Consider the following 16,606-nt stretch of genomic DNA (forward strand, 5'->3'; position numbering starts at 1 on the left):
TGCCTCTGCCGTGCTGGACCACTCTCCCAAACGAGAGCCAGGCAGATCAAAGACACAAGAAAAGCCCAAATCAACTTGTGCAAGGAGGAGAGAGAAGAGGCATGCTGTGGATTACCATCTAAAATCACTTGAAGGTCAATATGTGAAGAGACTTACATTTCTTTTCTGTAAACTGGTGGAGCAAGCAAGACTTTCCTACACCCATGTCCCCTACGGGACAGGGCGGAGGGAGGGGGGAGAAAAGAAAGAAACAAGTCTTAGTAACAAGCCATGTACTATTATCACTGTGCTTGAAACTTCGTATCACAGAAGAGGACTGTGCAATAATGTGTCATTCACACAGGGCCGGCCCAAAACATTTTGGCACCTGAGGATCACCTAAACATGCATCCTCCCGACTGCCTTACTAGGACATTTTCCACATCGGTATAGCGCGTTTGTACAACACCAAGCACTCACCAGCCCTCAGGCAGCATGATCAACGGTCAGGGATGATATGACACTGAACAGCCAGTGTGATATAGTGGCCAGAGTGATGGACTAGGTCCTGGGAGAGCAGAATTCAAACCCCCACTCAGACATGAAGCTCAATGGGTGGCCTTGGGCCTGTCTCTCTCTCTTCTCTCCGTCTCCTCCTCCCCCACCCCTAAACCTACTTCACAGGACGGTTGTGAGGATTATATGAGGAAGAGGAGAATCTGTGTACACCACCTTGAGCTCATGGGATAAAAAGGTGAAGCATAAATCCAATAAATACTGTATTGAATGCACCATCGAATCTAATGTGCGTCCTAAACATAATTTGGCAAAAAAATGTGTGCATTAGACTCAAGTAAATATTGCCCAGCCCTACTGACCACCAAAACTATCTTGATTTGCAGGGAGGGCGTGCCTCCTTTTTTACAGCCCCCATCCTGTCACCCCTGTGACCCAGAGGCTCCTTCACCGCCTGGGCAAGCTGAGGACCAGTCATGTGGCTGGCACGCTCTCCCGCCCGCCACCTTACCTGCCCAGAAGCCCGCCTTCTCTTCCTCCTCCTCTGCTTCTCCATCACCAACCACAGCCTGGACCCCTCAGGAAACCACACAGCAAAGTCGCCCTGCCCTGCCCAGTGGGATTCACTGCAGCCTCAACAGCGTCCACCTCCGCTTCCCTCTGACAGAGGAAGCTGCCAGGCTGACTCAGCTGATCCCGCAGCAGGGCCCTGGAGTGTGGCAGCGCAAAGCAGGAGAGCAGGCATGCACCAAGAAAACAGGCCCGACAGTGCCAGCTCGCCTTTCTCTCTCTCGCAGTGTGGAAGTGCGGGCCCTGCCTGTGTAGAGGAGCTGAGGCAGGTGGGAACCACGCTTTGGCTTGGCTCGCTGACAAAAAGGGTATGGGGGAATTTTCCCTCATGATGCTTTCACTGAGGGAGAGAGGGGTTTGCTTATTATCCCCCTCTGCCTTGCTTTAGGGTGCTCAATAGAAACCTCCCCAGGAGCTGAGGAAAACAGTAACAGTTATTTCCCATCCCCACACACTTTAGATAACTCAGTGGGTTACACTGCCCACTTAACTGTGGAGAAAGTCCCAGATCTACTTCTGAGTAGGTAAATCAGGATCAGCACTATGCACTGTTGTATTTACTTGAGTCTAATGCACCATCAAATCTAATGCACATCCTAATTTTCGTAATGTAATTTGGCAAAGGTATGCTTTAGACTCGAGTAAATACGTAGCCCGGCAACATTTGAAATATGCAATCCAATGGAGGTAGCAACCAAGGCAAAAATTAAGGGAATGGAGGGGTGGGCAGAGGAAAGTCAAGAGAGTGTAGAAATAGGTGGGTAAGGAAGGAGGAGGAGGCGGCAAGGTGGAAGACACTGCTCCACAAGGTGGGTCCCCATAGTCGCTGTGTAATGCAGTGGCAATAACGGAGCAGTAGCTTGCTGATCTCCAGGTGCTCAGTGAACAGGCTAGCTGCTCTCATACATAAGTTATGAAAGTAGCAAGCCTGTTCGCCACGGCCGTCCAGAAAGGCCTTAGTGGCACTTGAAAGAGGAAGAGGAAGAGGAAGAGAAGCCCCTGCCTTGCTGCCACTTTACACAGCAACTATGGCAACCCCGCCATGTAAAAAGCAGCAGCAGGGCAGTGGCTGTGGCTGTGACTCTTCAAAACCACTTCTCTCAAGTGCCATCCAAGGCAGGTGCCTCACCTCACATTACTGAAGGGCCAGCTCTGTGTTCTACAGTCTACTGGTGAATAATCTCTGTGCACCAGTTGCTTGTAACACTTAACGAGTAAGAATTATAAAAGTAAATTTAAAAAAAATGAAACTGAAAGCACTGCTACAGCACTGCAACGGCCAGCACTAGAACTATTAACCTCAGCATCTAGGACAAATGTTTCTCCCCTCCATTCCTTCCACGTTTTATAAGACAGAGGATGTTTTTTATTATCCTGCACTTCCTCCAAAGAGTTCAAGGTTATGAACACTCATCCATTTTCATCCTGACTGCCACTCTGCAGTCAGAGTTGAGTGGAAGAGGGAAAAACCCAGAGTCACACAGAGAGCTTACAATAAGGCAGGGAGATGAACCTAGGCCTCTCCCAAGTCTAAGACTAGCTTGTTAAACATTAATAAAAGATCAGCTACTTTCAGAATAGCAGCGAGTAGTCCAACAACTAGTACACAGACACTTTAGTTCTTCCTCACTCAGAAGTAACCTAAGCCACGTCTAGCATGAGGAATGCACAAAATATTTAAGGCTTGGTGTAAACAGCACATAAGCCTTGTTGCAAGTTTAGGGCCCAATGACATATACAATGTCAACTATAAACTCTCCCCTGCTTTATACCACCATATGACTATTTGTAGGCCAGTGGGTCATTGTGTGCCAAGCACTGAGCAAATCACAGCACAACAAGCCACAGCAACTAAATGAAGGGAAATGGCCTGGAGCAACCATCTCAGTCTCCACTTCATGACTATCAAGCATGGTGTTTTACAGGTGCTTTTACAGGTGCACAGTGAGAAAAAGCTTTGTGCAACAGGAATTCCTTGCCCAACATGGCATATCCCCAAATGAAGTTTACAGTGAGCTTTGCAGAGGCTGCATAGCCTACAGTCCTGCTTCTGCAAGCTAAGCCCCTCAGAGCAGTTTAAAACAACCAACCACAGCCATGAACTGAGTATTGCTTAACTCTGTATCTTTAAAGGCGGCTGTCATTAACTGAAATACACTGGGCATTTCATAGTTAACTGGTCGCCAGCTAATTTCAGGGCCCAATTCAAGGTGCTCACATTGGTGTTTAAATGGCTTAGGCCACAAATGCCTGAAAGACCAACCCCTTTCCTCTCGATCCTCTTGGGTGTTAAGCTAGCAAGAGGGCCTTCTTGGTAGCTCTACCACCCTCAGAAAGTGTGGGGAGTAGTGGCCCAGGGCAGGCTTTATCTGTGACTGTCCCTAAATTGAGGAATTCCCTCCAAGTAAAAGCACATCCAGCACCATCATGATACAGCTTCTGCCATATGCTGGCAGATGTCTTTACCTTGGCGTTTGACATCAGAGATATTTTTAGGACTTGTCCTATTTTTCTAATTCGAAATTGTTTTAACTAATTGTAATAATCTATTTTTACATTGTTGTAACCCGCCCTGATGGGGAAGGACCAGTGAGAAATCAAATCAATAATAGCAATATATGTATTATCATTGTTTCTTGTCTGGAATCCAATGCGAGTTGGAAATTTTATTCACAAATGCTTTGTTTCACAAGGACTATCATTTTATTTCCACCACCCACCCCGTGCAGCTGAGACTTCGTTCTTCCTTCAATCAGCAAGACAGTGATACCAAGAGCATATCAACAATTCAAAACAAATTTTAAAGGAAATACAAAGGTAATAAAAATTTCAACAATCCAGTAAGTATTACAACAGATATTTCAAAGTAAAAAATACAAAATTCACGCAAGGAGGACAATTTTTAAAGCAACAAAAGAAGACTGAGCTGCTTCCATTTTTAAGCAAAGGTTGCAAACTACAGTTTTCTTATCTGTAGTTCTAAACAGATATAGCACTTCTTTTCATACTGCCTCCTTAGCTGCTCTTTTGGAAAGGAAGCACAGAGAGATTACTGGCCTATCAGAACACCAAAGCATGCTAACAGTAGTTCAACCCTCTAACAAAACCTTACCCACCAAGTAAAACAAATGATACATACAAAGACCTGGTTTATATTTATACTTACCAATAATGATGTACTTAAAGATGTAGGAATAGTTGTAAGGTGCGGTTGCCATGGTGGCACTAGAAAAAAAAGAGAGAGGATGTTATCACATACTGCGTCAGTGGTTCCCAATTAGCTAATTACTGAGGACCCCCTATTTTTCAAAAGTCAAGCCACAGACAATCTACTTTTGAAGATTTTGATAACTCTATGGTAGTTACCTCTACAAAGCAGTGTTTTCAACAAAATGTGGGGTAGCCCCTAATAAGTAAAGGATTTTAGGTATACTAAAAAACAGACTAGGGCCAAGTGATGTCTGGCTTTCATTATTATTATACATCAGCCGCTAAACATCACAATATTCCAAAATATCACAATGTCTGAAATTGGAGATCAGGCACAGGGATGAGAGGAGAAGTCATGGGGATCAGGTGGTAGAGCTGGGGAATATCAGCTTTTCAACACTGCGGTGTATCGCCAGCCAAACATCGCAGTTTGGTGATATACCACAATGCTGAAAAAACAATATGCATTGGCCTCTACCTGCAAGACACCAGGTGAAACTTCCTCAGCTCTCACCCCAAGAGCTGAGGCAGTTTCACCCAGGCTCATGGCCTGGAACAATGCAGCTTGTTTGCGCTGCTCAGCCAGGGGGAGGGACACCCCCCCCCAGCTGAGACAGCCCTGGAGCTTCTGGGCTCTTTTAACTGCTCATTGCAGAGAGCGGCAACTGTGCTCCCCTCAGGTGAGCAGTTTCACAGACCCGCCAACTTGTGGGACCCAGCAACGGGCTGGAGGCTCCTTAAATGCGTGACTGAGGCAAGGGCAGCTGAACATTCTTCAGTCTAGGAGTGCCTCACCAATACAGCTTGTTTCTCCCTCTCCATCATATGAGTGGGATGGCGGGTTTACTCAGCGATCTATTGCTGGTAAAACTGCTGCTGCTCCCAAGTCCCTCTGCTAGCAGCACCTGCTGGAGGAAGGAACTTTCGGCTCCCTCCAGCGGACGCTGCTAGCAGAGGGACTCAGGAGCAGTAGCAGTTTCACCAGCGATATACCAATGAGTAAAGCCGACATCGCAGTCTGCTCCTTGTACCGGTCCTGGGCAAGGCACAATGACTTCTGCCACAGAGCCAGGCTCTGATGAAGGAGCCTGCAGTGGGGTGCCTGTCTGCCCCCCCTCTCAAAATCGTGCCTGGAACCACGGACTCCACAGATCCCCCACACTGCATCTCTTTGATCAGCTGCCCTGTTTTCCCTCAGCGTGGGGAAAGGAAGCTCAGATCAGCAGCGTTATCGGCTGAGATCCTCGTGTAATATGGGCAGTGCTTTGAAATCAGTTGCTCTGCTTTCCCTCATGCAAGGAGCGATATATTGCTGCATATTGCCAGATCAAAATCACTACTGCGGTGTGATTTCAAAACAGATTTTGGCCAATATATTGCAAAATCACACAGTGGTAAAACAGACCATAAAATTTGTGATATTACCATGCAAAAATGACAAAAAAAATTAGGTGGGGGAGAGGCAAGGGATGTGGCTGCGGACCCCTTGGATGTATTCCGCAGACCACCAGGGGTCCCCAGACCCCTAACTGGGAACCACTGCACTAAGCCATTACCACCAATTCCCAAATTACAGTGGTACCTCGGGTTAAGTACTTAATTCGTTCCGGAGGTCCGTTCTTAACCTGAAACTGTTCTTAACCTGAAGCACCACGTTAGCTAATGGGGCCTCCAGCTGCCGCCACACCGCCAGAGCACAATTTCTGTTCTCATCCTGAAGCAAAGTTCTTAACCCGAGGTACTATTTCTGAGTTAGCGGAGTCTGTAACATGAAGCATATGTAACCCGAGGTACCACTGTATATGTTTAATAGTGCAGCAGACTTAGGGTAAAGAACTACAAAATCTCAAGGTGACCGAATCCAGTTCTGCTCACATATGTTCCTAGATAAAGTTTCAAACACAGATTACAAGAGTTTGAACTTAAAAGTCATTTTTACTCCTAAAATGCTGAAATATTTTTCTCTGATTACCATACTCACAGCCTTCCATAAATGTTATCACAATTAGAGGAATGGGGGAATTTTGGCCATCCAGATGTCATTGGACTATAAAAGTCCCATCATTCCTGACCACAGTCAGTGCAGTGTGGGGTTGATGGAAGACGAAGTCCAACAACATCTATAGCATCCCAGGTTCCCCATCCCTGCTCAAATCCAGCACAAATAATCCGCAAGTGGTGGTGATGGGGAGCATATTAACCTCTTGCAAAACCCAAAGTTGCAAGGGACACTTGGGATCCACAGTTGTGAGGTAACCCCTTTAGGGGAAAAACAGTAACAGTGCAACAGTTCTTTATTCTGAACACTTAACGCTTCTGAACAATCAGTAACAGCCCTAGGAGTACTATAGCACTCAACGCTTTGAAGACCCAGGCAGTGCAGAAGGTAACAAGGACATGAGCAGTCACTCACCACAGCCTGCTAGCATCTGCCTATCAGAGACAGGATGAACAGTCACATCCAAGCTGGAATGATATTTTGCAGACAAAATGGTAAACATTTTCTCTGTCACCACCGCTCCAACTTCCATTTCCAAGAAGCAAACCTCAGGTCAACCACAGTGATGGGAAAGACTTCCACCACCACTGTTCTTTCCAAACAAAAGTGTTCTGCACTGTTCTGCACATTATTTTTAAAAGAGTTGATCCACAGCACAGATGCTGCACTCTGCATTTTACTCCAGTCTAGAGTCTACTCTGCACATTTAGTATTTGGCCTGTATCAACTGTAGCAGCCTTGCAAATAATCCATAACATTTACTAGCTTGACCATCTAAATATCTCTATGGTAGGCACTTACAAACTACATGAGAGATCAACTTTTTCAAAAGCTTCTCACAGTCCAGCCACATGGAAGCAACTTTTAACACCACAGGCAACCAAATAAACAGCTATTTTACAAGGCACTATATCCCTTAACAGTAGCCAACTAAAAGTATAATAGCTGCCTACAGACTTTTTTGGACTGCTAACAGAGTCACACAGCTTCACTACCAAGATAGCTACAGACCTAACATAGCTGCCCCTAACATACCTTTTACTCATGGGTGGCTGAACATCTTCTGGCTTTGCTTAGCCTATTACAAACTTCTCTTCATTGAAGTATTCCCTAGTCTCCTTATAGAGAGGAAAGGAACACCTGAGAATTCATTATTTTAAACACCCACAGAGAGGTTACTTGAATCAGAGAGCTTACTGGATGCTCTTTCTAACTGGTTCTTTTTGTAAACTGAATCTATTTATCTACTTAGCCACAAATAGCTTCTCTGTACAAAATTTATATTTAAGGATTCCTTCAAAAAGCCATAGTAGATTTTCAGGACTAACTAGACTATCCCAGTGTAGCAACCAAGGAGTTGTATCCAACTAAGTACTACTACTCACTTGTCCCTCACATACAGAAGGATGAGGGAACTATTTCCCACAAAGAATCAAGAGCTAACATAAATGAGATTGTAAAGTAGGCTCTACAATTTAAATCAAACAATTCTAATCAAAAGTGGTCATCTTAATACAGTGAACAGAATTGCCAGGCACATCTTTGCACTCCACTCTTGAACATTCTCTTCAGCCTGAAATGACACTTCAGTGTAAAACAGTTTTGCCCCATGACCAGCCACCCTGTGAAATTTAATGTAATCTTTTTTTACAGAATGCATGTAGCGAGCAAGAACAGAAACGCTGGTGCTTCTGAAACAGAACAGAAACGCTGGTGCTTAAATGGATGATCTGAAATCCAGGAGAGGTAGAAACTAAAAACCAAGCCACATTCAAGATTCCCCAAGTGAGATTATTCCTATACAAGGAATTTTACTGCCCATTTTATGCTGCACTTATTTACAATTGCAGGTCTAACTGCGGTTCTACCAAGAGTGAAGAGTGAAGCAGCTACACAACTCATGCAGGGTACCAGAACAGCTTGCAAATCCCACATCTATTCTGTAATGAAATCAGATCACAATAGCTGCTCTTGGGAAGCAGGGGTGTGTATCTTGGTGTTTGGTAGCTTAAAAGAGCCAACCAGGAATGCCTGGGAAATTGTTGGTGGCCTTTTCTTACATTTTAGGAAGTCCACACCATAGTTTTCAAATGAAAACCATTGCACATCCCTAAAAAGACAGCCTCATTGCACAAGTTCAACCAGCCATCTCCACAGCCTTGATACTGATTGAAGAAGAAACATCAAACTGCATCCCACCTTCATGTGACTCACAAATAGCAACAGTTCATTTACTAATAAGGAGATCTGCATACCTGTACAGTGGTACCTCGGGTTAAGAACTTAATTCATTCCAGAGGTCCGTACTTAACCTGAAAGTGTTCTTAACCTGAAGCACCACTTTAGCTAATAGGGCCTCCTGCTGCCACTGCGCCAACAACATGCGATTTCTGTTCTCATCCTGAAGCAAAGTTCTTATCCCGAGGTAATATTTCTGGGTTAGTGGAGTCTGTAACCTGAAGCGTATGTAACCTGAAGCGTATGTAACCCGAGGTACCACTGTACATCGGTGTGAACAGAGGCAAACCCCGTAATTGCCATTTACTTTTCCCCACTACAAATCTGAGAAGGCACATAGTGCATGCAGTTTGTGGTAATATTTAATGTTTGTGTGTAAGTGTGGATCACCCGTTTCTCCAGGCTGCTTCTCTCCTGGGTCACTTAAAGCTCAGGAACTTGAGATGCTCCACAGGGCTGAATCCTCCCTGTCCATAACTCCAGCAAAAGCCATCAGATTTCCTTTGTTGCCTTAATTATCTTTGCCAATCATGTTTCCCTTGGCTAGCTACAGCCATTGTTGCAAGCCTTCAAGCTAAGTATTTGTTGGATGTTGCTTTGTGTCATCTTGGGAAGGAGAATATACAATTCTATTTTATAAAATACAAGGACTCAAATGGGTGGCATCCAACTAAGTTCTATGTAGAGGAGACCTATTGAAATGAATGGACTTGAGTCGGTCTTCTTGATTAATTTGAAAGGGGCTACTCTAACAATGTATGCTAACACTAGACCCAATACAAATATTGAAGTTTTGGACCAAGAGTGCAAATCAAAGGCATAGTTGAAACTACATTCTAATGAAATCTAAGGGTTGAACTTTAAACGCATGTGATTAGCACAGGATTATACAACAGGTCACCTTATGCTTGCATTCCTTATTGATATAGCATATGCAGAACTGGTAAAGATACCTAGCCTCTAGGAGTCTGCGCCAAGCTTCCAAATGCCTAAGATTTCTCCCTAGGCCTGCTCCAACAATAATTCAGAGCACCACAAATATTTAACAAGTGTAAGCTTTCAACGGCCATTGACCTAGTCACCTGTATGAATACAGCATGACTCAGGTGACCATGTGGGGATGCTACATCAAAGTTGGGTTTATTTACCTATTTATTTTATAAAGTGCTTTGAAGTTTCATTGCAATCAAGCAGTATACAAGTATTATGAAATAAATACATATTTTAGGCCACAACTATACTTATTGTGTTTCTAAGCTTACTGTCTATCCACTGTGGAACTTAAAGGAGCAGAGTTCCCAGGCAGTCTCCCACCCAGGCACTGACCCAGAAGTACTAGGTTTCTGGAAGGTAGCTGGAACAAATTCCTTTATCTAGCCAGAGTAGGAGGGAAAATTGAGTACTTTCTATTTTTACAGATTTGCTTGTCAAATAAGAGGACATCCCATGTTGGGACAAGTAATGTGAGGAAAAGCAACTGCTAGAGATAATTCCAAAAGTAAGCTATTGTCTACTTTCTCCATATCATCTACAAGACATCTCCAAGTTGTAGAAAAGCACTTCTCACCCACAGAGTTAAGTGGGAAGCTAAGATTCTCCACAGCTTTGATTCAAATTTATTAATTATGACACAAGCCAAATGCATGAAAGCTTTTTGCCCATGGTAATGCTTCCATTGTTTCATAGAATAGTAGAGCTGGAAGGTACCCTGAGGATCATCTAGTCCAATCCCCAGCAATGCAGGAATATGCAGCTGTCCTATATGGGGATCGAACCTGCAACGTTGGTGCTATCAGCGCCACACTCTAACCAACTGAGCCATCCAGGCTATATTATACCTGGATATGATGGAGGGGAAACAGAACAGGCAAGGGGCAAAGAATGGAGCAGCAGAGCTCAGGGGAACTGGGGAAGACGCTCATGGGAGGGTCAAAGGCCAGAAGGATTGGGAGTTCAGAAGGTCCCATGTTCAATCTCTGTCAGCATCTCCACTTAAAACTGGGGTTGCCAACCTGGTGCCCATGAAGACATTTGTTGGGGGCTCCAGGCTTGGAGCTTTCATTAAAAAAAAAAGCACCTAACCCACTTAGAAAGTTATAAAACAAAATGTGCAGGCATCCTTCTAAGAAATTTCTGTGAAATGAGCCAGCCTGACTGTTCCCGCTTGTCAGTGATTTTAGCCAATGAGTGAAATCAGAGAAGGCTAGTGAAGAACAGGAATTATCCTGCCCAGGGACAGTGGAGTTTAAGTTTATAGTGCATCTTATCTCCTCATCTTCAATGTATACAAAAATCCTATCTTATAATGAGCAAGGAAATACTAGTCCCTAGAGAGCTCAAACAGTGATACTTTAAAGCTTGCAGAATTTCCTCCACCAGATTCCTTGCAGACGATACCATATTCACCAACACCTTTATTTCAAAAAGCTACTTCAGCTTTGTTAACTCGTTCTTCCTCCAGCACACAATGTCACAAGAGCTTTTCCCACAGTGAACACACCCAGATACTGCAGACTTTCTAAATGCACCTACCTGCCAGGCCTCCTGGTAAAACAGTAGCAGAGCAGACCAAGAAGAGAACTCAGAAAACCTAAGAGGTGAACTGATGAAAGCATGGATTATTTCCAATATTTTCAAGGCTCAATTCCATTATTTTTACTACCAACTTTCCCTGTGAGAAGTATTCTGAAAGACTTTCATTCAAGACCGTGAAACTGAAACCATGCTTGAGCATCAAGAGCATTTACCCAACTCTAGGACTTAATAAAGGCTGCACAAGTTAGTGACTAATTGCTATGACTATGACAAATGCAAAGCTTTTAGAATTAAGGCTAGGATAGGACAGCCAGATTCCAAACCTCTGGAAGAACAGATGTTTTCCAAGGTGCCTTTTGCCTAGAAAAAGTGCAAACCTTTCAATGCAAGTCTGCCCTGCAATGCAATCTACCTATATATACTGCAAGGATTCATTCAGGTCTCCTGCTGCCTGTCTGTCTCTGAAAAGAAAAGCCATCCACAGCTTGCAATTGCAGGCTGTATCCAGACAGTTTTCCGACATGAAAGGGATCCCAAGGTTCATCTAATCCAACCTCCTGCAATGCAGAAATCCTGCCCAGCTGCCCCTGTGTAGGCTTGAACCACCAACCTTCTGGTTAACAGGGCAGAAACTTTTTTTGCTTAAACTGCTCTAAAGCACCATGCCCATTGATACCATGATGCACAATCTTTTACCCTTCATATGCTTCAATATATATGTTCAATAGTAGTCATTAGAAGTTTCTTTAAAATAATTTTGAATATTTAGATAGTGGCGCCTGTGGAACGCCTTCCCATCAGATGTCAAACAAATAAACAATTATCTGACTTTCAGAAGACATCGGAAGGCAGCCCTGTTTAGGGAAGCTTTTAATATTTGATGAAGTATTGTATTTTAATATTTTGCTGGAAGCCGCCCAGTGTGGCTGGAGAAACTCATCCAGATGGGAGGGTATAAATAACAATGTTGTTGTTGTTGTTGTTGTTGTTGTTGTTGTTGTTGTTGTTGTTGTTGTTAAGTGCAGTCCTCTAGTCCAGGCATGTCCAACAGGTAGATCGTGACCTACTGGTAGATCACTGGATGTCTGTGGTAGATCACTGGCTCCCCCCAAAGAAGCTGAACAACTGTAAAAAAGGTAAAGGTACCCCTGCCTGTACGGGCCAGTCATGACCGACTCCGGGGTTGTGCGCCCATCTCGCTTAAGAGGCCGGGGGCCAGCGCTGTCCGGAGACACTTCCGGGTCACATGGCCAGCGTGACGAAGCTGCTCTGGCGAGCCTGCACCAGCGCAGCACACGGAAACGCTGTTTACCTTCCCGCTAGAAAGCGGTACCTATTTATCTACTTGCACTTAAGAGTGCTTTCGAACTGCTAGGTGGGCAGGAGCTGGGACCGAACGACAGGAGCTCACCCCGCCGCAGGGAACAACTGTGGCTCCCCTTAAAAAAGCTCAACATTTTACCTCCTCCCTGAAAAAATTCAGCAACTTTGACCCAACGCCCCAAAATAGGGTGGATCACTGCCAGTTTTTAACTCTGTGAGTAGATCACAGTCTCTTGGGAGTTGGCCACCCCTGGATCTAGACTCTCTACCTGGCCACACTCCCTCCCAGCCACACCCACTTTCCCAAGGCAGCATCCCTCACTGCTCCCTGTTTGCTGCACTCTCCTTGAGTATTTTTGCCCCGGTGGAGTGTGTCCCTGAACTCTGATCAGGCCTTTTCCTTGCCTGAATGAAGGATAGAGAGAGTGTGACAATGTGAACTAGCCTTCTGTACAAAAGTAAAATTTACATTTGTTGCTCTGCCCACCTCTACCTCTGGCCCCACCCGCCACTGACATGTGGCCTCTGGAAAGTTGCCCAGAAGGGAATGTGGACCTTTGGCTGAAATGCATATAAAATATACTATCTATCGTATACAAATTAAGTCAGTTTTTGTATAATGTTGAATTAACAAAACATTGCCCCAGGGCTAGGATTACCATACTGAACACTAGGTTAAGGTTGTTTGAAAATAAGACCAAGTCCACTAAGTATTTAAACTGTAGTGGGTGCTTTGTATGCAAATAGCTACACTCCACTCTTGGGCCAACTGAGCTACCCTCAAATATACAATCCCATTTTATGACAACATAAAATGAAATACCTATTTTAGAACATAAGCAAATCAGCCACCTTAATAAGGCACTTCAGAGATTTAGGATCAGATAAGCCTGCTAAAGAATATGTTGACACCAGGGATTAGATGCTGACCAGCTATGCAGAGTGCCCAAGGGAGTTTAAGTGCTGTGCCACACACACACAAAAAGTATTTAGCTTAGCAGAAATTGTCCAATTTGCATATATCTATTTTACGCTACTGCTACTATTTCACAGGGAAGAACAAATAACCATGTTTGGTCATAAGCTCATCTCCCCTGTAGGAGGGTCAAAGGTAGAACTAGTATTATACTACGTTCTGTGTCCAACAGAAGGCAAGAGTCTTCCCCTGGACCACTGGTAACCTTGTTCTGGCCCAGCTTTCTGACACTGATAGGATTGTCAAGCTAGGCACTTTTTAGAAAGAATCTTAAAAAAAAAAAAAAGGCAAAACTGAGATGACATGGATGCACAGTTCTCCAGTATACTCAGCGCAGACTCCACGCTGCAAAATTCCATTTTTCTTTTTTTTGCATGCACTAATGACTGCTTCTCCACTTCTGCTGGGACTGGATGGCTGATCCATTTCAGAACCCTGTGCACTTGCCAGCAAGAAACATTCCAATATTTCGGCTACATTTCCTAGCATCTTTCTTTCTGCAGAGGATCTTGAGGTGCCTAATCACCCTCCACATACCACTTTCTGCATTCTCTGAGGATTCCTTACAACTATTATTCCCCTATCCCTCCAACAGAATAAGAGACAGCCCTGCCTAAGGCCACCTGCTGAGTTTATGGCTGATCTGGGAACTTCCTATCTTCTATCTCATGCTCTCAAGCCATGGTGCTACATCAGCCCAGGGAAATAGGAACTCAGAACAAATTAACTGCAAAAGAATATCTACCTCACATTATGCTCCCATACACATAGCTCATCTTTTCCCGGTCCCTTCACATAACATTCATTTTTAGAAATTAAGAGAGTAAAGTATGTGTAACGGAAGTAAGAAAGCTGACCAGAACATCTCCAGTTTGCTGCCCTTCCCCCTTCCCTACTTCTGGTTTCTAGATCCCCATGTTTTATTCAGTTTCTCTCTGCTGGAGAGCACTAGCTCCAAGTGAAACTCAGTTTGATACCTGCAGCAGAAACAATAGCTGTGTTCAAACCTGAAAACAGGATTTTGAATTAGACCCGAATGAATTCCATAAAGAGGGCTTCTTACAATCCTACTGTGAAGCACAATTGTGTTCAGCTTAAAAGCACTTAGAAATCCTTGGACAAAAAGGTGCTTTTAAAAAATACACTAAACTTGGGCTCTTATTTCTGAATCAGTTTTGAGTCTGCAAGTATTCTGCAAGTATTCTGTCCGAAACTCCCCCAGAATAGTTCAGTCATGTTTCTACTATTGCTCTTCCATAGTCTACATCCCCAGTCTATGCTTCACTTCAATGCTAGTGATTACATGCTAGTAATACTTGGTTCATCCACTACCAAGAATAGCAGGAGCTGTAATTAGAGGAATGATGTCTGAATGATGTGGTGCACTTTTCAGCAATATCTAGTAGATCTGGGTGATGTATTGATACATTGCTTGAAACCGGCTTGAAGTTAAAATCGCAAGAGCAATTTCAGAATTTCCAACCAGGCAAAGTATCATGAATCCCTGGGCCTGCTCGCAGCCAGCATAGTGCACTTCAATCAGGGTGCATGATGCTCACCCACTCCCTCCAACCCTCCCTTTGCAGCCCTGCCACCAGCCTCGGGAGTGGCGCTTTCCTGCCAGCCAGCCCCTTCGTTTATTTCTCTGGCTGTATGAGTGGTAGCAAGCTGCCTACTTCCTCCATTCCTTCTCATGCCATGCAGAATGGTGGCTTACAATATCCAAGAGGATATTGTCAGGGCAAGCCACAGCTTGCAGTTCCAGGGAGGCTGGCGGCTTCACACTGCCATGGCATGTGGTGCCTCAGCTGATGCGCACTGCCTTGGGCAGTACCACCCACCTGCCCTCACCAGGAAGATGATGCACACAGTGATGCTAATTATCTCCATGACCAGCAACTGCCTTCTTCCTCCCCACCTCCTTTCCAACATCATAATATACCACCATATCACAAAGTTTAGCTGGCGATCTATTACAATGTTGGAAAGCAGGTATCGTCCAGCTCTCGTATTTAGTTTAAATGCTACACTAAACATGATTTTATGAGCAGCCAACAGCACTTTTGACTTTTCTTTAGACAAATCCTCTCCCAATCTATCCCATGAAATCAACAGCACCGACTGCCCGAGAAAGAACAATGCTTATCAGGGGCTTCTGCTTTCATCCCTATGCTCATCACAGCCTTCACCAACGATACACTGTTCAGACATTTTGAACTACAACTCCCATCAGCTCCAGCCAGCACATACTAGGTGGGTTTGATGTAAGTTCAGCTCTAAACAGCTGGCCAGTGCCAGGCTGGCTTATCAGCACCAATCATCTACTCAGAAATAATTAAGGCCTCCATCAGAGCAGCCACCACCACCACGTCTGAGACAGCATAAGCTACTTACAAGTAGTCAAAATGAATGGGTAGGATTTTTGCCAACATGGAAGCAATGCTCATTATAGCCCTATATTCTACGTAAGAGTGGTGCTCTATGCTAGTGGAGCACAGGACAATGGTAATTAGGGTCACCTCAATGTTGTGATTTTACCATCTCTGCCGTAGTTTCCCCTCAAAGAAAGGAAATTTAGTTATGTAGCACTTGGGCAGCTAGTTTCAAGGCTCATGTTGCCACGGAGACCATAGGGACAGTGTTAGAAACTGGGATAGGAAAGCTAGGTGTCATGTGACTCCTGAGACCTATGTTGTGGTTAAGAAAACAAAATGTCTATGCACCTTTTTTCTTTTCTTTTTGCTGCCATGATACCAGACCAGGTGATTTGCTCAGCAGCGTGGCAGACAGACAGAGAGAGAGAGAGAGAGAGATACTGATCAAATCAGGTGGTCTGTGGAGTAGTGTGGAAATCAATGAGGTGCAACAGGGAATTTTAGCCACAGCGATCATCTCTGGAACTCCATGCCACCGGGCAGCACAAGACTAACTGAGCTTAGGCAGGGAGCAGACAGCCTCCAAGGGGAAGGCAGCTCCCAACCAACAAAACTCACAACAGATGCTGAGCCAGAGCAGCACCCTTACTTCTGCCCCCCAAATGTTACTCTGTAGCCTCCCCACAGCTCAAATATGAGGTTAGAGGGACCACTGAACAAGGGTTTAAAGAGCTATTTCAACCCATCTGCCCCCAACACTTTAACTCCTGCATAAATGTTAGATGGCCTTTGGCCAGATCCAGCCGTGATTTTCTAAGTTTTTTATTGAAAGGGGCCAGCGAAAATGTAATTAATGTAATGGAAAAATAGGGAGCTGCCTGAGTT

At 44.5% G+C, this 16,606-nt stretch overlaps 1 protein-coding gene across 1 annotated transcript in view; it reads right to left on the reverse strand.

Moving 5' to 3' along the window:
• The window catches only part of RAB14 (RAB14, member RAS oncogene family), a 35,573-nt gene that overhangs the window by 7,998 nt on the left and 10,969 nt on the right, over positions 1 to 16,606 (reverse strand). The window contains exons 2-3 of the mRNA XM_083423212.1: positions 4,232 to 4,290; positions 157 to 210 (exon numbers count right to left, since the gene is read on the reverse strand). Of these exons, the coding sequence (XP_083279338.1) occupies positions 157 to 210; positions 4,232 to 4,283 (106 nt within the window). The 5' untranslated portion in view covers positions 4,284 to 4,290. The remainder of the gene's footprint in view (positions 1 to 156; positions 211 to 4,231; positions 4,291 to 16,606) is intronic.

The sequence above is a fragment of the Podarcis tiliguerta genome, assembly GCF_965153285.1.
Source record: "Podarcis tiliguerta genome assembly, chromosome: Z".
Taxonomy (NCBI): domain Eukaryota; kingdom Metazoa; phylum Chordata; class Lepidosauria; order Squamata; family Lacertidae; genus Podarcis; species Podarcis tiliguerta.